General features: G+C 31.8%; 4 protein-coding genes and 1 non-coding gene across 5 annotated transcripts; 3 read left to right on the forward strand and 2 right to left on the reverse strand.

Annotated features, from left to right (window-relative positions):
* Positions 1-3,586: 3,586 nt before the first annotated feature.
* Positions 3,587-7,006, reverse strand: MDO1 (telomere-capping, CST complex subunit). The gene is made up of 4 exons (XM_020355421.3): positions 6,848-7,006; positions 5,737-5,879; positions 3,961-4,114; positions 3,587-3,807 (listed from the first exon to the last, which is right to left on the reverse strand). Exons 2-4 carry the CDS (start codon positions 5,838-5,840, stop codon positions 3,685-3,687), a joined length of 381 nt encoding a protein of 126 aa, XP_020211010.1. The 5' UTR covers positions 5,841-5,879; positions 6,848-7,006; the 3' UTR covers positions 3,587-3,684.
* Positions 7,007-8,864: 1,858 nt separating this feature from the next.
* Positions 8,865-12,226, reverse strand: LOC109796427 (cation/H(+) antiporter 15). The gene is made up of 3 exons (XM_083076336.1): positions 12,035-12,226; positions 10,738-11,831; positions 8,865-10,587 (listed from the first exon to the last, which is right to left on the reverse strand). Exons 1-3 carry the CDS (start codon positions 12,224-12,226, stop codon positions 9,306-9,308), a joined length of 2,568 nt encoding a protein of 855 aa, XP_082932462.1. The 3' UTR covers positions 8,865-9,305.
* A 6,711-nt stretch (positions 12,227-18,937) lies between these two features.
* Positions 18,938-20,239, forward strand: LOC109798055 (F-box protein VBF). The gene is made up of 3 exons (XM_020358258.3): positions 18,938-19,412; positions 19,491-19,609; positions 19,689-20,239. Exons 1-3 carry the CDS (start codon positions 19,131-19,133, stop codon positions 20,152-20,154), a joined length of 867 nt encoding a protein of 288 aa, XP_020213847.1. The 5' UTR covers positions 18,938-19,130; the 3' UTR covers positions 20,155-20,239.
* Positions 20,240-21,581: 1,342 nt separating this feature from the next.
* Positions 21,582-24,486, forward strand: LOC109797856 (F-box protein PP2-B15). Its single transcript, XM_020358006.3, has 3 exons — positions 21,582-21,872; positions 23,497-23,615; positions 23,826-24,486. Exons 1-3 carry the CDS (start codon positions 21,621-21,623, stop codon positions 24,265-24,267), a joined length of 813 nt encoding a protein of 270 aa, XP_020213595.1. The 5' UTR covers positions 21,582-21,620; the 3' UTR covers positions 24,268-24,486.
* A 37-nt stretch (positions 24,487-24,523) lies between these two features.
* LOC114915891 (small nucleolar RNA snoR69Y) lies at positions 24,524-24,621 on the forward strand. The gene has a single exon (XR_003804080.1). It is a non-coding gene; the product is annotated as a small nucleolar RNA snoR69Y (small nucleolar RNA).

Genomic DNA, 24,621 nt, shown 5'->3' on the forward strand with positions numbered 1-24,621 from the left:
ACGACAAATTGTTAAGCATTCATTTGAGCATTTGTCATGTGAGAATTTTCCAGTAGTGTTTGCAATTTGCAGTTAAAAATCAAAAAGACCCCACTCAGCCATAAATAAAATTGCACCGAATACTTGTGCTGGATTGCTAGTTTCTAGATATGTTGACATTGTCTCTCCAAAAAGTTAATAGACCCCATGAAAAAATGTGGAAAGTTCAGTGAGAGTTCTAGATCTCAATGACCTCATGGTCCCCTCCCACAACTAAATTGCAGTGACCAATGCACATTGACGAGTAGCTAAACAAAGCAAACTTCTTAAAGGGTGATATTGGAGTTGAAAATAATACTGCACGTGCATGTAAATTTTTAGTTTTCTAACTAATTAAGTTCATTGTTAACATTATTTTGTTATTGAATTAAATCAAGGGTATAGTTTTATTTAGTGTAAGATTATTTTTTCTCTATTTAGATTGTCCCTCCCTACAAATACTTTTTTGGCAAATTTAATCCTCTAATATTGCAAAACCAGAACTTGCTTACTACTTAAATTACCTCCTGAGTTTTATATAGATTAACAAATTATATTACTTTTTTCTCTAATATAATTAAGCATGCAATATTGCTTGAAGGTATTAAGTTGACGTATTTGCGTCAGTGTATCAGGGAAGATATGGTGGGTGGACCCATGTCTCCAAGATGTAGTCCTATGGGTCAAGGCCTCCCTGTCGGTAGAATTTCCTGTCAAATCAATTTTTGCTTAGGCGTCAAAAACAAAACTAGAGGAATAACCCAAACAATAAAGAAAAGAAACAAGAGCATATATATATATATAGTAATAAAACACTGGTCGCTAATAAGATTGCTATCCAGTATTCCAACTCATTTAGTCATTTTACACAAGCAAGTTGATCACAAACATAATCTTTTTTTTTTTTTTTTAACATTACTATATTTTTAATACAAAATCAAATTGATTACGAATAATTTAATAGTTCTGAATTTAACCAAGGTATCAGTTTCTGTCAATCTTTAACATCAATTTTGCGGTGGGAAGATAAAGTCATGGGTCATAACTCATAAATCATGATGCGATGAGATATCCAAATCCAACCACCTTACGATTTCACTGTATAAAAAAAAAGTGGCCGAAAGGGGTAATGCAAATCACCATTTTGTCTTTCAATTTAAAAATATTTATCTTGAGAAAAAAAATATAATATAAACACACTAACATTTACAGTATAGTGTTTTTATATAGGATAAATTTGTTAAATTTATAATAATTATTTTTAAATCATATTTAGTATGATTTCTCATGCTTTTTTTAAAAAATTAAATGTTATTTCTTAATTGAAATGCAAGGGGGGAAATAAGGATCGGATGTGAAGGGTTTGGCTGAGGGAGAGATCTGTAATGGCAGGTAGAATTGGGAGAACCAGGAATCACGCGTAGGGCCGGTAATCACTGTGCAGTGCCTCTTTTTCTCAATGGGTAGGTGTGAGGGATGAAGGATTATGTTCTTCGTCAACAATAGAGGAATTATGTTAAACTGAAATATGTTCTTGGAGACGACGAATTATGCTAAAACCTCGTGATCTCATGTGGTTGGTTATGTATATGATATAGAATTAGGAGAGAATTTGACTTTTCATACTTTGTTATTGAATTTTTTTTCTCCTCACATTCTCTCTATGCACCCAACATGAAAGTCACAGAGATATATTTGTTCCTACGAGAGGCTATATATATCACGAGTCATGTCTTGACACTGGTATGAAACTAAAAAAACAAGATGAAAGACAATACCAAAAAAAAATAAAAAAGGATGAAATTATCCAAAAAAAAACCCAGAAGTATGAAAACTATACATATGTATATGAGTTAATCACTTATACACTACCAGTGTAAAAAAATTTTACACTGGCAACCAATCATATCTTTTAACAGTGTCATGTCAAATGCTTATTTATTGAAATAAGAATAAAATAAAATAATTTAAAAGATATAATTAGTTGTCAGTGTAAAAAATTTTACACTAGCAATATATGAATGATTAACTCTATGTATATAAGAGATTAAGAGAATAATTTTACCACGATTTTAATAATAAAAAAAATTAATTCTCGCATGACCATGGACTTTACGGTGTCTACACGTTTATTTACCATCATATTGCAATTATATAATGTTACTAGTGCAAAGATGAAACTAAAGCTAATGCCTCAATTTATTCGGCTCAGTGAATGTGAATGCATAGAACCCACTTTTGCCCAATCCAAAGCCAGAATTCCCCCTTTACTCCAATTATTAGCATGTTTGCATTCGAGTTGTGACGTTTCACGTTTACCTTGACATTAATCTTGAAGCAAAAAAATATTAACTTTTACGTAAAATCTACATTTGACGTGGAGAGAGAAAAAAAAAAATAGCGTTAGAAAATAAATACCAAACACATCATTCTTGGACCATTAAAATTAATTAACACCGAGCTTGTGGATATACAGGGTCCACATAGTTTGACGAAGATATTGACGTTAGTTTTACGTTTAAACAAGTGGTGTATTTATATTATATAAACAGATGGATGTGCTTTTGTTAGCACTAAGGACGTACAAATTATCCAAGAGCGTGCTCAACAAAGATCAAAATCAAATGAGTATGGAGTGATATGTGGGGCATGAAAACCAACATATATTCCATCATTACAATATAAATATGCATCTTCATCTACAAATCATTGCTTGTCAACATATAAATTTGCAAATTCAACACCCAAGACTTTTGCATGAGTGGTGGATAATAATTTGTGTGAAACACAGTATGTTGATTTGTGCCTTTTCAATTCATCACAATGTACCACATGGAATACAACCTCCTTCCAACCTCAACCGCTACCACATAAATTTACGTGACGGGTCCTACCAACTAGATAACTGGCACCGATATTTTTCCCACGCAGATGCAAACATGTACGACCATGTAGCATTCGAATGCTACAAAGATGTTGAAATAGTGGTGCAAAATACAAATAGAGACAGCTGACATGTATTAAAATATATTATATATTGCCTTAAATTAAATATCACTCCACCCTCCCCCTCCCTTACCACAGTTTCAGATTGCAAAATCAGGGTGGCCAAAAATTTGTTGCATAGTTTCACATGAAAAACTAAATGTCCCCCGTGAAGCCTGCACAGCTAAGCCCAACTCACACCTAACAGCTCTTTGATGTCATGTCCCATTTGCAGCCAGAAGAAAGGGCGAATAAAATAAAATGAAAGGCCATCATGAACGTTGTTAAGATTCTGTTTACATGGCAAACACTACAGAATACCATGTCTTTATCTGAAAAACATCGGGAAATGCCTAGGCATTCAGTATCTCTATGTGACAACATTTTTCTATGAAAATAGTTAAGGGAACAACCTTCCAATTCCAAGTTCCAACTTTTTTTTTATATTATGAGAAAGATAAGTGCTAGCAATACACTATTTTATTCGTTAAAATTTATTAAAAACTATAAAATAAAGAGAGATAATCATTAAATAGGATGCAAATTCTCTAAATTTTGTGGTTTTCAACAAAAATTCAACTAATTAGAAAGCAAGTTCAAAATTGTATTAGAATTAGAAAGTGTGTTGTTAACATTTCTCTTGTGAGAAAATATGTATTTTTTATATTAGTATGATGACCTCTACATAGTTGCTGGATTGTTTAAATGATTGGCTTGAAACTGTCTTAAAAGCAGCAGGGACTGATGATAAAGATTGAGATCAATCCCATCAACATTTCTACCAACTCGTGCCTGCAAAACTCCCTAACAAAGAACAAAGAACCATGTTCAATCATCTTCTCAATGAGACTGTTGTGCATGTTGCGAGTGAATGTGTATTTACAAAGTTTGTTATGTGTGTTTGCAGGAGAAAACAGAGAGAAGTATGCCTTTTACCAAATCTTGACAAGCACATACCTCATTATCTGGTTGGATAAGGAGTTCACCAATGAATTGGTAGACAGATCCAACATGAAAAATAAGGTCCCTTAGATGTTCAGTATTAACCTTTAGAATGTCATCACCATCAATAATTATTGCTAGGCCTGTCTCTGTAGAGTATTCCTGTAACCTGTGGAAGGCTCCTCATAAGTTATTGAATGACACTTTACTGCCATCACCGGCAGCAGCAACATCAAAAGATATATAATAGAGCCATTTGGTTTGTCAGACTACAGCAACTTGTACCGGTAGAATGGATATTGGCAATTGGATAAGGAATTCAAATATCACAACAATATGTATGGACTGTTTCAATTATTAGTAAATATCGTACATGGTTTATTACTCTCTGTTTTTACCAAATTCAGTTTTGATCCCCCCTAGTTTTAGTTGAAGATAGTTCTCAAATTGATGCAATTCCAATCAGTATTATGTTACTTGACTACCATATCTACAAAATATAATCGCACATGACTCTTATCATCAGTTTAATGTCACATCAACAAAAGACATCGCATTAGTAAAAACTAAGGACTGAGAAAAATCAACAGCAATCTAACAATGAACTTAATTGCATCCATTTAATATCTATAGGTGCCCATTATCAAAATAGGAACTAGTGGGTCCAAAACTGAACTTGGTGAAACTCGAAAACCAGAAATGTAAGTAAAGCTGTTTTATATGTTAGTAAAAGTGTAAAACTCTTTTATTATGCAGGCACGTGAAGATAAAAGAGACTTTAAAATGCCACTATCACTTATTAGGGTGACACATGAATGCAGAGATGATGTATTCCCACAAAATAGCAAGTACTTAGTACAATACATTATTACAATAAACTCAATCATAGAATTTAAAGTGAAATCACTTCCAAAATGTTTGTGATCAGGTTTCATAACTGAAAACTAATATACGTATGATTGTTAGCAAGTTGAAATCTTCTTCAAGGTCCAATAGATGAAAAAAATGTATTTTATTGCAGATTGTTGATGTGTTATTTGATATTGTTGGAAACGAAAACAGGTGAAAATGAAAGTCTAGAGAAACTGTATTGAGTACATTCAACCGAGAAAAAAAAACTTGCAGTGTAATTTTGTTATATTCTAGTAAATATTGAACATATGTTTCTTATATTGAAACTTGTTTCTCCAATCCTAGTCTACAGACCATGACTTTGAGAAATGAGTCAATCTATTCATATTTTTAGCAACTTTGAAAATCATTAACATTCTGAAATGTACAGATCTGATCTGACACATGACATACGCCAACTATCTACAAGCTGGCAAATCTTCAGGCAGTTTAGCATTTTCATTTGAGTTCCATCTATATGATGGACAGTAAATTTACCATACTCAAACTGCCATCATACCATACCAGAAATGTCAATGTTGCTGTTCCCAATATCCATCCATGGCAAAACCAAAAAACAATTGCTGCTATGCTCACCCTGCTAGCATGCCATTTATAATTCTTCCAAGCACAACATAACTAATGGTATCCACATGACCGTCACAACTATAAGTCATAAATGCATAACCAGATCTATGGATGGGGATACTAACATAATGCAAGCTGAATCCTTGAAAGTGTTTCAACTTTCAACTCGTATTCACTTACCATGATTGGCAACAAAACCCAAAGAAAATGAATTTTAACATTATTTTGTGTGCAACATTGTCACTACAGCTGTTAAACATCTCACTAAAAGAAAAGACACAGATACATTGGAGTTAGAATGGCAGCACTCACTTTCCAATTATTCTGAGCGAAGCTCCTTGCTTAAAAAAAGGAGATGATGGGCGCAGGTCTTGTAACGAAACCAATGCACCAGATTTTATTTCCAAAGATGCCATTAGGCTTCACCTAATATCAAACAAAACTTCCACTTTTTCCTGCAATTTAGCAAACATAACATATGCAATGATGACATTTCCCAAGGCACAAATTCATGTTTAATGGTAAGTTTCATATTACTAAAGCTTCTGTAGCAATCATCTACCTCAAGACAACCTTTTAACTCTAACATAGTGCCATATGATATCATCACATAATTTATTTTATAAATAATGTCCTTCACAAATGAAGGATACTCGTTCACAAATCACAACTTCAACAAATTCCTAGTCAATTAATTATTCTCCATTGCTGTCTATCCAAGTTTGGTTTTTGATATTACAATTTTCACAAGCAATTTCTGAAGGAGCAGTAGGCAAATAGCGTTAATTATTAAAAAGCTTTGTCTTCATAGCAAAACCATAGGACACAGAATATCTAGTTTCAAATCCTTGATATTATTATTTTTTATTAGGATAATTATTATTTATGATTATATTATTTTATTAGAAATTTTCTGAACAAGAGATTCATTACTGATATGATTGATTTGGATTTGTGACTCAGGAAGTCCGAAGGTGTTCAGGAATAACAGCTTTCCTATGGACTATATAATAACGGTTTCAAAGCATGAAGCATCCTATTGTGTAACCCTAACTATGAAGGATGGTATAATCTAATCAGCTATTGAAGGAAAAGAATCAAGGATAAATGTTGAAAAAGTGATCATTTGTTGGCACTGTAACAATTCATATCTTAATTATTTGGCAAAGGAAGTAATATTCCTCCTCCCCGCTACTTTTTCCTCGAAACGAACATGTTGCTGTGAACTTGCATTGGTATAAAATTTTATATACCTGATACACCATAATGCCACTAAAGATGAACAAATTTATAGAATAACAACAAAGCTAGATCTAGTTGAGGTTTAAGGATGTTATAAAACGGTTGAATAGCAAGTAATTTATGAAAAGCAGAACAGTTAGCGAAATAACAAAAATGGAATGGGAGAGAGAAAGGGACTGACCTCAATGGCTACTTGATTTGGCGGCGACCTATGAGGCTGCTGCGTCGTTTCGCACCGATTTCAAGAACGGCAAAGGAAGAATAGCGTTTTGCCTTTCGTGTGATACTTATGTCAAGTCTCAGTTTGTTTTAAAACAAAATGTCTGCCCTGTATATCAAACACAACAACATTGGGAGTTTTTAAGAATTTTGGGCTTTTTACCCCCCTCATGTTTTTAGTCCACTCATTTTTTTTTAAATAGAAAAATGATTTAAATTAATATATCACTGGTCCTGGGGATGACAATGGAGCTCCATGGGGCCGGTAATAATAAACCCGTCCCCGTCCCGCTAGATGAAAATTGGCCCCATACCCACCCCATATTCGCGCGGGTATCCATTAAGCGGGTATCCATGAATTTTTTAAATATCCACGGATATCCATGGATATTTATAAATTTTTTAAAAAATTAAAAAAATTATATTACAAATAATTTTAAGTTTATATTTAATGTCATTGAAATATTAAAAAAAATTTAATGTTAATTTTGAACTTGTATTTAACGTTAATTTTGTTAAAATAATAATAAAAATGCAAGATAATCAATAACTTAAAATACATCAATCTCATAAGTAAGTGAAAGTCTCATGTTACATAGCTACAATTATTCAATCTCATAATTCCAAACGAAAATAAAAAACTAAAAATACATAAATTTTATTGGCTCAATCAAAGATAGAAAATTAATCAAATTACATCCAACATAATTCTATAACATGCTTAACACATGTTGGTAACTTCATCAACCTCACTTTTGTAAGAAAATAAGATGAGAGAGTGTAGTTTTAGGATTATGTGGCACAAGGATAATTAGGATATTTAAGAAATATTATTAAACGGGTATCCACGGGTATGGATATCATCATACCCGCCCCCGCCCCGTTTATAAATAGGTAAAAAATTATCTGTCCCCATTATCCGCGGGTACCCAATTAGCATATCCATTTATTATCCATAACGGGTTTTACATGCAGATACCCGCGGGTGCGGATATTTTTGTCATTCCTAACTGGTCCTCAACTTATTTTTAAAATGTTTAATTTGGTTGTAAAAACTTAAAATTTAGATTTTTATTTTAATTTTTCAATTAGTCTCAAGAGTTAATTTACGACAATTTAAAACTATCACACAAAAAATAATTAAATATTAAACCTAGAAAAACCAATCTAGAGTCACACACAATTCGGAAAATACAGCACTGGATAGTGAAGATTTGGATGTATTAAACAAGAATTTTTTTCTCAAATAATATTTTTTTAAAAAAATTATAAAAAAAAATATCTATTACACATTATTTACCCAAATAGACCTCTTTATTCTTCACGCTCAGAATTCGATTCCCGGATAACCGAATTTTGAATAGTGTTTAAATTTATTTTTTTTTCGTTTTTGGTTCAGGAATGTGACAATTTTGCAACTGGAATGGACCGTTCTCCAAAACCCTAAACCATAAACTCCAAGAAGAACGACCCGTTCTAATCTATTCGTCATGTGTATATTTTTTACCTGAAATAGGCCGTTCTGATTGTAAAACGGCCTATTCTGAATCCAGTTTTCCTCTTTCTCAAAAACTAAAATACAAAAAAAATAAAATAAAAAAATAACACTGCTCAGAATTCATCAAACAATCGTTAAATAACGTGTAAATAATGTGTAATAGATTTTTTTTGTAATTTTTTTTAAAAAATATTATTTTAGAAAAAAAAAATCATCAAACAATCGTTAATAATAAAACTCAACGATACAGCCTCTTTTAAGTGCCAAACTATCTTCAATGGTTTAGTACAAAACTTGCGCTTTGAAGAAATCCGCTAATGAAGTTCGGAATGAGGAAAAACAAGAAAAGAACGAGATTGTGGTTAATAAAATGGAAAGCATTAGAGAGAAAGAGAAATGTACAGTGGGTTGGGTCGGGCCGGGGCATGACCCGATGATTATTACAGAAGATTCTCACAAATTATTCTCATCCCTTATTTATAACGAAAAAATAGTTGATCGGTCATTTAAAAAAAAAAAATCTTTAATTATGATTTATTTACTTCACCTTTTTTTATAAAAAAATTATATGTCTAGTAAATTGGTTTAAGTTTATGATGATGTTACGTTATCCTTTTTACTTGATTTAATGTTGATTCATTTTAATCCTTTTAAGTTTTCTTTTTTCATTATTAATATTTTTTTCCTTCATTCCCTTCTCTATTAGAGAAGAAAAAAAAATCATAATGCAACAATGAGATGAAAATGGAAGTATTCCACTCCTGTGAAAATGTTCTATACAATTAAAAAACCAAAAAACAAAACAACGTTAACATCCATTGAATTTATTTATTTATTGTTCTTCTTACAATCCATTTACATTACACATGCAAAACAAAACATAACACACTGTGTTTGCATGAAGTTGTGGTAATCCTAATGTTTATTCTGTCTTCACGATAAGTGATTCAAATCCATTGCTAGTGTTGGCCAAATGGTTGGCATCCTTTCCAAATACCATCCCTCCATAGCCATATTGTTGAATAACCAACAAAGACGAGCGCGAACCAAAATTGTTCGAAGCCAAAATATCCCCTATAACTCCGAGTTCTAAGCAATCACACCACTCTAACAAATTCGAAAACACGCGAGAGTTCCTACAATTCCCTTGTCCAACAATGTATAAATCACAACCGTTTTTCTCTAGATCATTGAGGACCGAGGGAATATCTTCACCACTATGGACATCAATCTCTGAGTATGATATAGAGTCCTCATTGTTCACTGCGGTAAGTCTAAATGAACTCACATACTCATCATCCAACTCTTTCTGCTTCTCATTATCCATAACAGCAGATAATATCCCTTGTGCTTCCCCGTGATTTGAAGTATCAACTTCTGCTGCTTCATCCAACAAAAAAATCCTAACCACTGATAGTTGAATTCCTGGATGTCCTGCCATCCTCCATGCAATAGCTAATGCTTCACGATCATCAGGGCCTCCAACAAAGAGCATAAGAATTCTGAGGCCCTTTTTTGGAATTGATCCGAAATCACGATCAACAAAGATTCCAACAGAACAAGGTGCAAATTGCATTACATTTTGGTTTATTTCTTTGTAAGCAGCATTGGTCATTTCAAGTGTGCCTTCTGAGGTTAATTGTTTGTGGAATGGAAGGAGGACCAAGCTTGTGAATTTCTCACTAGCCGAGTTGTATATGTCCTCGTGAATGGTTGAATAGGCTGACACAATATTTAAGGTCTCAATTCTGACAGCATCATATACCTCTCCCAATGCATCGAAGGTGCTGGCAATGTTTTCTAACTCTACCTGTGATCTTGTCAGATTTTGTACTCCAGGTTGGCCACTAGGCTTCTCCATGTGCGCAGCAACAAGTGCAGCAGCACGTCCAGTGAGTTCAATAAGATACAAGGCAAAAACATGTATAGGGGAAAGTCTGGTCGCATTGAGAGATTCAATTATGCTGATCATGCCTGTGGCTTGGCGAGTATTGTGGACACATGCTAGAATTCGAAGCTCTGCATCAAGTCTTAGTTTCTGTATTGTCTTCAGCTTGTTCTGCTCAAATCTCTTTCTCGGTCTGTACACAGCATTGATGATAGGAGACACTGCTACAGTCATTAGAAGAACAGCTGAAGTAACAACAGCATAGGTAGGTACAGAAAAAATCTGCAATAACACATTAGAGAACTTGTAGATTAGACTGAAATTGCATCAATGAGTAATTTCAAGGATAAAACTTACATGCAATGCCAAACATACTACCATTAGTGTTGTTCTACCATCAAAATTAGAGTTTCACCCAATAACATGTGTAATAAAGAATTTCATACAAGATAAAAGTCAATTCTACCTGAAGAACAACACCAACGGTATAAATAGTGTTATATCGAAGTTTTGTTCTAATTTTAAATAGAGTTTAAAATAGATGAATACCGATCTATCCCAAGCAATGTTTAGCATTATGAGTGCCATGGCGCCCTTGGTATTGAGAAGCAAGCCTAGGGCTAAACCGTCTTGAGTGCGCATACCAAAGAAGAAAGTGACGAATATAGTGCTTAAAATCTTTAGAGTACACAACAAGAGTATAACAAGCAGTGTCATGGGCCAATGTCCTTCGAGGAAAATAGTGGCCAACATAAGTCTCATTCCAGTGCCACCAAAGAAGAGTGGCGCTAGAAACCCGCCAGCAAAATCATCTAAAATGGACATGAGATGATCTGCAAATCTACCATGAGGTAAAATCAATCCATATACAAAAGCCCCCACAATGCCATGTGCGCCAAGAATATCTGTAATGTATGAACAAGCAAGAACTCCCATCACCACAAAGATTAATTGGTTATCATCCCACTCATCCTTTTCTGTCTTGCGATCAATGATCCTTGCAAGGATTGGACGTACCACAAATACGCAAACAACAATGAACAATGTCGTGCTTAGCACCGAGTACACAGCTTTTTCACCATTGATTGCAAATGGAACCACTAAAGTGAAAAGAATCCAACCATAGGTCTCACCGATCATGGCTGCTGTTAAAGCTGCTTTGCCAAGACCAGTGTAAAGGAGCTTGAGCTCAGAAAGTGTGTGAGCCAAGACAGGAAAACCTGTAACGGTGAGAACCACGCTCCAAATTAAAAAAGCACTACTTGTACTTTCTTCAAGGTGTATATTTACATCATTTTTGCCGTAAAATTTTCGAAGTAGAACATACAAGGCCGGTGCCATCACCATGGGGAATATGATCCCCGCAATTGCGATGCTTGCGGCTTTCTTTTTTACTTGTAGAATGTTGTTTAAGTTCATCTCCAAACCACTGAGGAATGCATAGAATATGAGACCAATGTGTGCCAAGACTTCGATATTAAGGACTCCGTTTACAGGAAATATGAACTCAAAAACTGCTGCGGATCTCCCAAGTAATGGTCGAGTTAGTAGGAAACCAACCTACATAATTAAATTTAGAATACCTGTAAGTTATCTTATTGGAACCCATATGAGAATTTCTTACAACAATTTATCATAAACAAAACAACTTATAGTTTGGATATCGACATAAAAAAGTTTTCAACGGTTTCTCTATCAAAAATAAATAATTTTTTCAAAAAAAAAATCTCAAAAATACTTCTGATATCTTTATATTAACTTACAGATATTTGTGCAATAAGACGAGTTTGACGGAAAGGTTTGTAGATAAGGTAGAAAAGACGAGACAGCAAAACGGTAAAGGCAATTTGAAAAGCGAGAGTGGGAAGCTCCTTTTTTAAGACGTTATCAGTTTGCCAGATTCGATTAGGATTAGTCACATAAACCTTATAACATGCAGGTAACGTATCCGCCATAGTTTCTCTGGTATTGTATCCGATATGTGACTTTCAATTTTTCTTCTATTATACTGGTTTTTCCTTTAGAACCTTTTTTCAGTTAATGTTTTATTCTTTGCTTGCATGATAACAAACGATCCAAATTTGGGAGGACACTATACGCATGCATCTATTTGAGGTGGCACTTATCATTAGTTGTAATTTCATCTTGTACACCAAAAAGAGTTGTGATTTTCTATTATTGGCTTATGTTGCTGTATATCCACCCCTATTCTAAAGGAACAATGGGAATAACGAATTTCTTTTTTATTTTATCTAACTCATTACACGCGTTGTGCAATGTCATTTGTCAACCAAATAGCTTTAGTGTTTCTACATTAATATTCCACTGATATCTAATACTTCCTTTCTTACAGACATGCATGCTAAATTGTAACATGAAATGGTTTTGACTCTAACATTTAAATTTCAAAATCCTATATATCAAATACAGTGTCATCTATGCAATTCCAAAACCAATATTCTAACTAACAATAACTAAATGGTTTGTCTACCAATAAAAAGTGGTTGTACACATAAGACTTTCACAGACTTTTCGTTTTTTTACAATCACGATAATAAATGAAATAAGTCCCCAGTCATCTACTAACATACCACTTTCACAAATCTATTTATCGAAAGAAAAAAAAAAAGTCATATTCTTCATGGAATTCAACAAAATAAAAACATCTTTTTCTAAAATAAGAAATAAGTATAAAGGTTGTACATGGTATGAGTACAAGTACAATTACGAAACAGGCCACCTCATAAAGAATTGGTACACGAAGAAAATACATAATTAGTACATTTTGGCAAACTGTTTAATTTTATATTCTATTATATAACTTTATATGATGGAAACAAAAATATATATTGATTAAAAATTTAAAATAAAATAAATAAATATTGATTGCAAATAGAGCGTGCTTAATTTTGTTCTTATATCACGTATGATCATTAAAGTCTAATAAAAAGAAAAAATATATAAGAATAAACTAATATTCAAAAGAATAATTGCATAACAAGTATAATAGTAAAAATAACTATACTACTAAAAATCAATATACAAACCACGCAATACAATATCTCATAGCTTACAACTTTCACAACACATAACAATTTCAACTTATCAATAATTCAACATAGTATACCACAACAACTATATACATCGTCATACATTCAACTAAAAGATCTCTTATAACAAAGGTGAGTAGTTTAAATGGTTTAACCATACCGAACCAACAACACGATCTTTTTACACATGTTAGATAAACAATTGAATTTGGATAAAATCCACAACAACATCGTTTCTCTAATTTCACTACTTAAACTAAGAAAGTCTAATATTCTTGTAGGATGAAACATCTTGAGAGTGAACCTACCACAACTTTAGTAAGTATAACTAAGTCTTCTATGTGATTCGTTTGTCGACTATCCTCCAAATACTACTCTCTTTCTAATACTTAGTTAAGAAGTTTGGTTCTCGACTCTATGCCTTACTCTATTTTGTCGCTTTGTACACGTGTGGTTTGACCTAATCCCATACAAATTAGCATATTGGTCACTTTATAATCAGTATAACTCAACCTAACTCCTATATTGTGGTCACTTATAGACGATATGATTCAACCTTACCCCTATACCGCATCAGTATCAACTAAAGTCTTAGAGGGGACTCAATTATTCATTTCAAGAGTCAACTTCTCAATAAAGGTTTTTCAACATTAGACTCGTGGAACACCACATCAATATCTTCACAATAGGATATCCAACTTTCTAAAACACTTTTTTCTAGTCTTAAGTCAATTAACACAATACAACTCAATGCTTTAAGCATTATTAACACCATTACCCAAACATCACAATAATTTAATCATCTATACATTATCTTAGATTAATGTATAAAGATTTAACAACATACAACATGTGATAGATCCAACTAACCTATATGTGTTCAACACTTAGGTAAGAAAATAATAAATTTTCATTAGGCAATCCATGCTCGATGTCACTTTTCCCATGTCTAACGTCATTGAGATGGAGAGCTCTCAGATTCACCCACGCCCGATGCAACTCAAAACACGCTTGACATGAATGAAGAAAAAACATTTATTGCAAACATGCTTCACATGGCTAAACCTACGCTTGACCTCTTTTTAGGCAAAGAACATCTATCTGACTCATGCTTGGTGTCACCACAATGGCGCTCGACATGGTTTAGACAAAGAACTTCTATCTCAATCATGCTTAACACTGCTCAACTAAACTCGACATCTCCAAGTCAGAGAGCTTAAAGGCTATCACACTCGGTGCCATTCAACCCATACTTGACATAATCAAGTCAAAGAGTTTTTCTCTAATTCACGTCCGATGTCAATGAGACAGAGTTTTTAACCCATGTCATATCCAATGTTCGACTGATAATGAATTCTAGACTTGGCAGATTCACATTTTGGCTGAATCCTACCTGAAATATAGGAAAAACCAATATGCAAGGCACCAATTCATTCATACATGTTATGAGTAACTTGAATCCAACCAGAAAATCCATATGCAACAACAATATGGCTCAAAATCATGCATCTTATCTCAACTATACCACGAGAACACCAAAACCCTCACCCTCAACATTCAAATCTTAAAATGCATCGATAGAGCCATGAATTGACAAAAATCAAACAACATTCAACACCCTAAGTCAACAAAGACTCAATTTTAGTTTCCTTTACCTAAAGATTAATCAGAAAAGGAGGAAGAAAGGAGAACGAAATTGTGTTATGAGCCAACTCCAAAAACTTTGCACCACACTCCATTTCTCAACTCTATTGTCCAGAATTTGCAACCTAGCTACTCCAAATCTCTAGGGAAGGATTGCTCACTCTATAAAAAGGTTTAGGGAAGAAGAGGTTCTCTTAGACTCCATAGTCCTTCTCTCTAGACCATCTTTCTAAATTTTTTAAGAAATAAACTTGTGAAATTCAAGTCTTAAAAGAAATCTTATATTATTTTTTCTTATAGGTTCAATTGAACCTTTGTTCAAAGAAACTCCTAAACAACTAAAATTCCTTAGAAATTTCCTAATTCTAGAGTTTCTCAACATATAAATAACAATTCACCACAACACAAAAAAAATCAATAAAATCAATAATAATTACTAAAATATATAGTGTTACATAAATTATTAAATATTTAAAAATATAAAAAAATTATCTAATTTTAGAATTATTTTTAAATTATTAAATATTTAAAAGTTGGCTAATGTTATTTTTGTAAAATTTAATATTCAAAGTTCAAAAAGAAAAAAAATATAATTAAAAAAGTATATATGATGGAAGTTAAATTATCTTATTCAAATTGAATTGATTTATTTAAAGAAGATATTTAATAAATTAACAAAATTAAATCAAAATAATTCAAATTTCAACCATTTTAAATTTCCAAAATTGTAAAATTTTCCATCCAAATGTGAGTTTGGGTCTCATCACTCTCATGGAAGCCGAGGCTTTCTTCTCCCCAGAGAAGTTAAGCAATTGTCATTGTTTTTCTTCACTTTATGGTTTTCTTTTTTGCATGATTTGAATGTTCTATATTTCTTTGGCATAAAATGGTTCTTTCCTTTTCTTTGTATTCCAAAATTGAACGCAATATACTATCCTTCTATTGTATTGTTACGCTTACGCCAACGAAAGATGGATTTAAAAACTGGCTAATTTTCCATCTTTCCTCAATCAAGAACTAGAATTTTCATTTTCTTGAAATGAGATATTTATTTTAAAGATAAAATAAAAATATTTATAGATTATAAGTTGAACAGTTTAAATTATAATTACAAGTATGTATAATAAGTGGGGGAAAAAATATGAATATATCAAACTGCCCGAAACTTTCTTAAGTTATTTAATTTCATTTCCTTATAATTTAATTTCAAAATTTATTTAGTCAAAATTCAATCAGGTACCAACATAAGACGCCGCAACTTGCAACCTGTTACAGTTTGGGTTGTCACTCTGTCAGCTACGGCTGCGCTAGCGGATTCAACTTAATAACCTCATTTGGTCAACCAAATTCTAAAATAATTTTGGGTTAATAATTTATATATATATATATATATATATATATAAATGATCTACATGAATAAATTTTTATAGACTTATTTCGTTCAATATCTCAAATTTTATATTACAATATAATTTGATTATAAAATTAAAATATTATAATATATAAATTAAGTTTACAAATTTTAAAAAAAATTGAAAATTATATAATAATTATATATATTTAAATTAATATATAAAATTATTTTATCATTATCTATCAATTTGAATTAATGAAATAAAATATTAAATAATTTTTAAATTTTAATTTATATATTAAATTTTTTTAATTTAACCATTAAATTATTAAAATTTAATTTAAAATAAAATTTATTAAATAAAATAAATATATCAAAATTTAATCTGAAAGTAAGCGAATCCCTCCATTATTATAAGTATTTAACATTGTCAAAATTGTTCACTAAAAAGTATTTCATTCAAACCCAGATTCGTTTTCCCATCCACGACTCGAAAATATTCAACTTATTAAAAAAAGTATACAAAGTCAATGCTTGTTTATATAAGAACGATTATTAAATAAGAAAAAATGTCAGCACAATTGGCGTTGATTTAATGTGATTTTATTTTTTCTAAAAATAAAAGGTGACATACTAATTGAACTAAGTAGTCTTTCATTTTTAAATAAATTATAATCAAATCAATATATATAAAATAATAATTTTGGTATTTAAGTAGGATACAAATAAATCCATTTGATTGCAAATTCAATCATGTTTAACCGTTCAAATAGAAATAATGAATTATAAAAGGAAAAAGAACCTTTTAAATAAATATTCAATACTCAATTGTTTTGTTTAAAGAGAAAAAAAAATTATCTTCCCAACAAAACTATAAAAGTATAAAATATTTGTCTAAAAAATATCATTATCTTTTATAGAAAGAAAATAAAATATTTTATTGAAAAATTAAAAGACAAATAATTCATTAAAGTAACTATTAAAAATTAAAACCACAATTGATTAAAGTAACTATTAAAAATTAAAACTACAATTGATTAAAGTAAAAAAAACTAAAATTCTAAACTAACCTAACTTTAATAAAAATTATTCACTAGCTAAATAACCGCACTAACTTAGTTTTTTTTACTAGTTAATTACATGAATTAGTCTAATTAACAGAGTAAAATAATTTAGCTTTTTTACTAAATCACTAAACTAATTTAATTAATAAATACAAAAGTAATTAATTAGCTATTCTAATTAACTTATACTAACTACATGTTATATGACTAAATTTTTTGGTGTCAAAGTTGGTGCCCATATTGAGCCAAAACTAAGTCAATGGCAAATTTATACCTAAGGTGGTGTCCAAAGTACGATAAACTAAACGAAAAATTAGTTTAGGCAATTTTAGGAACAAATAGAGTGTAACAACAAATCAACCAAATGTAAATAATATCAACATGTATAATGGTCCCAACAACATGCAATGAACATATAATTGCACCAAAATAATTAAAAATAGCAAAGAGACAAAGCAAAAAAGATCAAAATAGGTGTTAATTAGGTATAAAATTCTTCGTGATCAATGACAGACACAATTATAAAGGAGGAATTTAGGTCGCAAACAACAAACAATGGCAAAAAGAAATTAACATGAAGGTGTGAGTAGAGAGTGAAGAAAATGTGATCACTAAGAGCATAAAAAGTCACATTTTTCATTGATTGTAAATACTATTGATGTAGAACACACATTTATATGTCAAATATGTTAATAATTAACATAGAAAAATTGGTTAAATTTGTAAAAATGTCATTCTTCTCATTCTATATTAATTGTTTAACAACTAAAATAGAAGTACAACGTTAAACAATATTTTTGTACTAATGTAAGAAAGAACATATTATTATCAAAATATTAATGAATAATTATTATGCGAGTTATAGATGTTATTTTTAAAATACACTAGAATACAAAATAATAAAGGTTAGTTGACTTTAATTAAGTTGTCCTAATTATCATATAAATCATGTTTTCCTTAATATTTAATATGAAAGACAGAATTGTGTATCAAGATATTTTTTAATTACATTAAGGAAAGTACTAACCAGAATTCAATCTCAAATACATTATCTTATGCAGGTTAAAATTTATAAAATAAAAAATTATAAAATCACAAGCGAGACTGGTTAAATAAGAATCAAGATCATACACTTTTTATGATTTTTAATAATTTATATTTTGTATAATTGCATGGTTAACATAATAATTAGACATGGTGAACTTATACATTATAGAGACTTTTATTTAATGAAGAACTTGTATTTGATGTTGTCATATGCAATCAGTTAGGGACAGCCAGACTAAATATACTAGTAACACATTCTAATTTTTAAAATAGTTAAAATATAGTTTTTTTTTTCTTATACGTTGCTTGATCAACTTATCCATTATTACATGAAGTGAATCTGACGCTCCAACAATTCTTGACTACACATGATGCTCGTATGCATCCCTTCGCCCGACTTGACTTTGACAAATATTGATTATTCTTTGGTACTATCTCTAAGTTTCCAGTTTCCAGTTTCCATTATAATAATCCCATATCTCGTTGTTTCACAAGTTATCCACGACTAAACGCACCACGTTTTTATATATAAAACAGGCAAGGTAACTGCAAACAACTTATTGTGCCTTGGTCTGGTTACATAAGGAAAACGAAAGCCCCTTGTTTTAAAAACTTCCCATTCAAAATCCAAATATCTCATCCCCAGATTTTTCTTCCACTGAAACACTACCAAACAAACACGACAGCGTGAATTTACTTTATGAACGATATGGCAACTTGCTCCACCATAGAATCCTTGCCGTACGATTGTGTTTCTGAAATCTTGTCACGTACGTCCCCTCTAGAGGCATGCAGATTTTCGCTAGTCTCCACCAGCCTTGGCTCATGCGCCGACTCTGACACGGTTTGGAGAGCCTTCTTGCCCTCTGATTACGAGGACATTGTCTCAAGGGCCGTGAACCCCTTCACCCTCCATTTCTCTTCACACAAACAACTCTTCCACGCACTTTGCCACCCCCTTCTCATTGACCACGGCAACAAGGTATCTTCTTTTGTTTAACACTTTTTATTCAAAGATGCAATTAATTGATTCTATTTCCGTGATTGCTATTTGCTACAGAGCTTCAAGTTGGACAAGTGCTGGGGTAAACAATGTTACATCATATCTGCAAGGGAATTGTCAATAGCTAGGGGCAGCGACCCAATGATATGGAGCTGGAGACCAAACCCTGAATCAAGGTTTGCTAATTTACATTTGTTATATAAGAAAGAAAATTTATTTATTATTGTTTTTATTTGAGTTAATTTGAAATTGCAGATTCGGAGAGGCGGCGGAGCTGAGAAGAGTGAATTGGTTAGAAATTGAAGGGAAAATGAGAAGGCGGAATCTTACGCGAAACACGTCATATGGGGCTTATCTGATAATGAAAGTTTGCGATGGAGCGTATGGGCTTGATTCTGCGCCGTCGGAGGTGTCAATTAGCGTCGGAAACAAAGTGCAGCATAGAGGGAAAGCGTATTTGGGTGATAGAAGTGAGAAGAAGCGCAAAATGGAGACCCTGTTTTATGGGAACAGGGCAGAGGTGTTGGGAAACGCAGCGTTTCAAGTTCCCTCGAAGAGAGAGGATGGGTGGATGGAGATTGAGATGGGGGAGTTCTTCAGTGGCGAAGGTGATGAAGAAATCATCATGAGTTTAAGGGAAGTGGGTTATCAGTTGAAGGGAGGACTTATCCTGGAAGGCATCCAAGTCAGACCAAAAACGTCCTACTCTGCAAAATGTTGAACCAATGTTTATTTTTATATTACACTGGAATAAAAAAAATTATTATATTAATTTAGCAAATTAAAATAATTATATTTATAATTTATGGCAGTATTTTTTTTTCTAACTCCGCAAAATTAGATTCCTACTCTTCCATACAGATAATTAAATATAACATTCTTAAAAAAAACAATATTTTTTTTAAATAATAAACTAAGAAAAATAATGTTTATCTTTCTCAATCATATTATTTCTACTATATCTCATATTATTTTTCTCTTTTTTTTTAAAGTTTAATACTTTGTTGTATTAATTATACAATCATTCAAAATTAATGAATTAAAATATAAAAATAACATATTAAAAATATATTATAAACATTTAAGTTAATTATAATATTTAAAAAATGATTTTAAAGTAAATCAGTGCATAAAAAGTAAGAATAACATTAAAAATTAAAAAAAAATGTTCATAATATATTAAAAATTAAAAATTAATTATACAAGAGACTTACATGTAATTACCTTATTTATTTGAAATAGTTAACATAATACTTAATCGAATTATATACCTAAACATAATTTAATTATCTTAATTAAAAATATTATTCATATTATTAATTAGTGTTTTATAATTAATAATGTTAACACTAAACTAATAATAAGATTAAGAATCATTAAAGTTAATCTATTAATAAAAGATTAAAGTAATATATATAAAATCTTAAATTTAAATACTAGTATTATCATTATAATTATTGTTCTGGAATGCCTAAAAAGTTTCACATCGCTTAGAAGTCGAAGTTAAGAGTAGTTTATAAATATTCTCATCCCTTAACCCACCAAGGCGTCTTTTAAAGGACAAAATTGTAACAGTCTAACAAGTGTCAAAACGGACAATATCTCGGATGTGATGATCCTAACGATGGGCGCCTTAGGAGGGCCTAGACCACTCTTACCCCTTAGCGAACCTATGGTAGGAACAATTATGATAGATAAATAAAGACCAAAAAGATAATACTAGGGAAATGTTTTTTTTTTTTGGAAGCAACACTAGGTATATAAATATTAAAGATTTAAAACTAAAAAAAATTATATGGAATTGAAAATATAAAGTTCTACCTTTGTTGTTGGCATTGAAAATCCTACCTATATGAAAAATCTGCCATGAACTTTTACTATAAATGATGCCGAAGATATTAATAACTGTTTCACTAAAATTAAGAATATAGTATATATTTCTGGTCCTGTGAGATTTATGTACACTTCCAAATTAAGGAATGGTTCTGATTTCTTGGATGTGCTCATGTCCTGTCTCCATGTTGACATATTTATTCAGTGTCATAAAAAAAATGTCGACATACTAGCGATATGATTGAACCATGCATGTCCCACATGCAAAGTATTAAATTATATTATATATAGATAGATAGTAGAACTTGGTCATTGTGAAAGCAACTGTGCATTTGAATTTCCACTTTCCAAAATATGGAACTTTTGCCAGACGATTGTTTTGCACACATTTTATCATTCACATCTCCTCAGGACGTGTGCAGGTCCTCTCTAGTCTCCTCCATTCTGCAGTCAATGGCAGATTCAGATGCTGTCTGGGAGAAATTTTTGCCATTTAATTATCAAGAAATTGTTTCTAGGTTGGTGGCACCATTACTGCCATGTTCGTCAAAGAAAGATTTGTTTGTCAAGTTATGCAAACCACAACCAATTGACGACGGTAACAAGGTACTTTTTCATAATGTCTTTTTAATTTTAAATTTTATATATTTTCTGTTCATGAAAGAACCAGATCCATGAAGTTGGGTCTGCTCGATGACTCTAGTTTTTAGAAAATCAAAAAACATGTTCACTTTCTGTTGGTAGCTTCTTTATATATCGATAATCTAAGAGAAAGAGACGACGCTTCAGTTTGAGGTAAGAAAAACCTCTAGACTCAAAAAGTGTTGATAAAAACTCGAATTTGTGATCTGTTAGATGAGATATTATGTCTTGTTTCACTCGACTAATCTCTTGAAACTTTTTGTAGTGTGCTTTGATATTAAGGCATGATTGCAAATTATGAAGACTCGTAGCAAAATCACAAATGGGTGGAATATTCCAATGTAAACTCACAACTATTGTAGAGCTTACGTAATCTACCAACTCTGTGTACATTTGCTACAGTCTTCAAATGTGACAATCATGCTCATGCAAGACGTTGTTAGGTAAGTTTTGTTAGTGTACCTACCAGAATCGAAGCTTTAATATTAATTGATTGAAAAGGAGTTTTGACAATGTTGCAAATCGGAAATATAACGATCGTACGCTTAACGACAACTGTAGTTATTTACGCATGATAATGATGGATCATAAAATAAAATGAACCCCACCCTCCCCTACAGACACACGGGCACAATACAGGGACCTGTTACCCTGTACTTACTGCTTCCACTGGCCTTGGCTTTGCTAATAACTATTTTATCATTATAACAATTTTTATCTATCTTAATTTGATTGCATATCAGTAAGTTAAATAATTTATTTTATGAAATTAAACATATTACTTATATTTCTTAAGTTTTTATCATAACCTTAAAGGTGATATAAAATAAAATGGAGATAATTTTACATAGACAACAGTGCAAAATCCTTTTACAATGGTAAAATTATTAATTAATTACACAAGTTACGATGGTGAAAATACTCTTTTTTTAAAAATGATTAACGAGATAAAATGTAATTGTAAATCTATTTAAATACTTAAGTGAAATATTAATAAATAAGGATATAATTAAAAAATGAACAAATGTTTTCATCACTATTATTAATACTTTAATATAGAATAAGGGATAATACTAGGAGAGTATTATCGTATTCAGAAATGAACGCAGCAGTTGCACAGGAGTAATAAGATGCATGAAAGTGCAAAAATTGCAACCAAATGCAGTAGTTGTTAGCTTAAGGTTGATTGCGTATTCTCAGGCGGTGGAGCAAATATGAATTCTCCAAAAATAGTGAATTCATGTTTGCTCTATTGTCTGTGGATGCTGTAATCACCTTCCAAGCGCAATTTAGGCTGTCTTTGTAAGACTTAGAAAATAAACTGAAATTGTTAAAGGATAAATGAAAAATATTCATATTAGATACATGAAAGTTATATATGTCTAGAAGAAATAAGAAAGCCATACTCCAATTACTGAGAAGTAAAAATTACTATCATCATCTCAATGGAAGCGGAAACTTTGTCTCGTGGAAGTGATGGAAGGATAAAAATATTGGTACATAAGGATAAGGTAAGTTCATTTAACGTTAGAGCAAGTTGCAGCATTTATGACAGTACTAACATTACATTACCTTGTGATGGAATCAGATGTTCTGGATTGAGAAAAGAACGGGCAAAATATGTTACCTGTTGAGCGCAAGGGAGCTTTCAATTACATGGGGAAACAGCCTTCTGTATTGGTCATGGAAACCCATTCAAGGATCAAGGTTTGTGCAATCACAATATTAAATTTATTTTTTATTTTTTATTTTTTAATAAACATAGGTTTTTAATACGTAGAATGTAAATTTGGCTCTAATTTAACCTTATAATATATTTAAATTCTTTCATATCATTAGTCACATTTGGAACAGCGATAAAATTGTGTGATTGAAATTTAAGTACATGGTTAATTATGGTATGGGATTTGTTTATAGATTTGAAGAAGCTGCTGAGCTAATAACGACTTGTTGGCTAGAAATCAAGGGTAGCATAAAGAGTGGAATGTTATCTCCGAAAACATTGTACGGAGCGTACTTGAAGGTGAGAATCGCGGATCGTGCTTACGGGTTGGACTCGTTACCGTCGGAGGTGTCGGTAGAGGTTGGGAATCGCAACTCCCGAGGAACTCTTTACATACACTCGCATTGTAAAACAAACCGGAAATCGTCTTGTCATTGTAATTGTAAGCGTGAAGATGAGTGGTCGGAGATTGAGTTGGGGAGTTTCTACACCCATTCCAAAGAAGAAGAAGAAGAAGAAGAGGTGAGAATGTGCCTTAAGGAAGTTAAAGGGGTGCATTTAAAAGGTGGCCTCATAGTTGATGGAATTGAAGTAAGGCCCAAATTGTTGAAACAAGACTCAACATGTGGGCCGTAATGTACATTCTAGGCCCAAACGGAGTATGTTTTATGTAACCCTAGTAATACCGTAGCCGCGCTCTTTATAAACCTCGTGTGCGGTGGTCACTCACTCACTTGAAAAAAAAATAAGATGGCGTCTGGGTTGTGTTGTGTCCCTTCCTATTGGGTTTTTTTCTAGTCAGTTCTTTGCATTGATTTTCCTTGCATCTTATCAATGTCATTGGTTGATTTGTTATGTTTGTCTGGGAGTGCTGATTTTTCGTTTTTCTAATTGCCATTGCAATGATGATAAATGTGAATCCCAGCTCATTATGAGGCCTTTCTTAAGGTCAGGGAATGGAACCCTCCTCACATATATCTGAGCCTTTCT

The sequence above is a fragment of the Cajanus cajan genome, chromosome 6, assembly GCF_000230855.2.
Source record: "Cajanus cajan strain Asha chromosome 6, NIPB_CcT2T_4, whole genome shotgun sequence".
Classification (NCBI taxonomy): domain Eukaryota; kingdom Viridiplantae; phylum Streptophyta; class Magnoliopsida; order Fabales; family Fabaceae; genus Cajanus; species Cajanus cajan.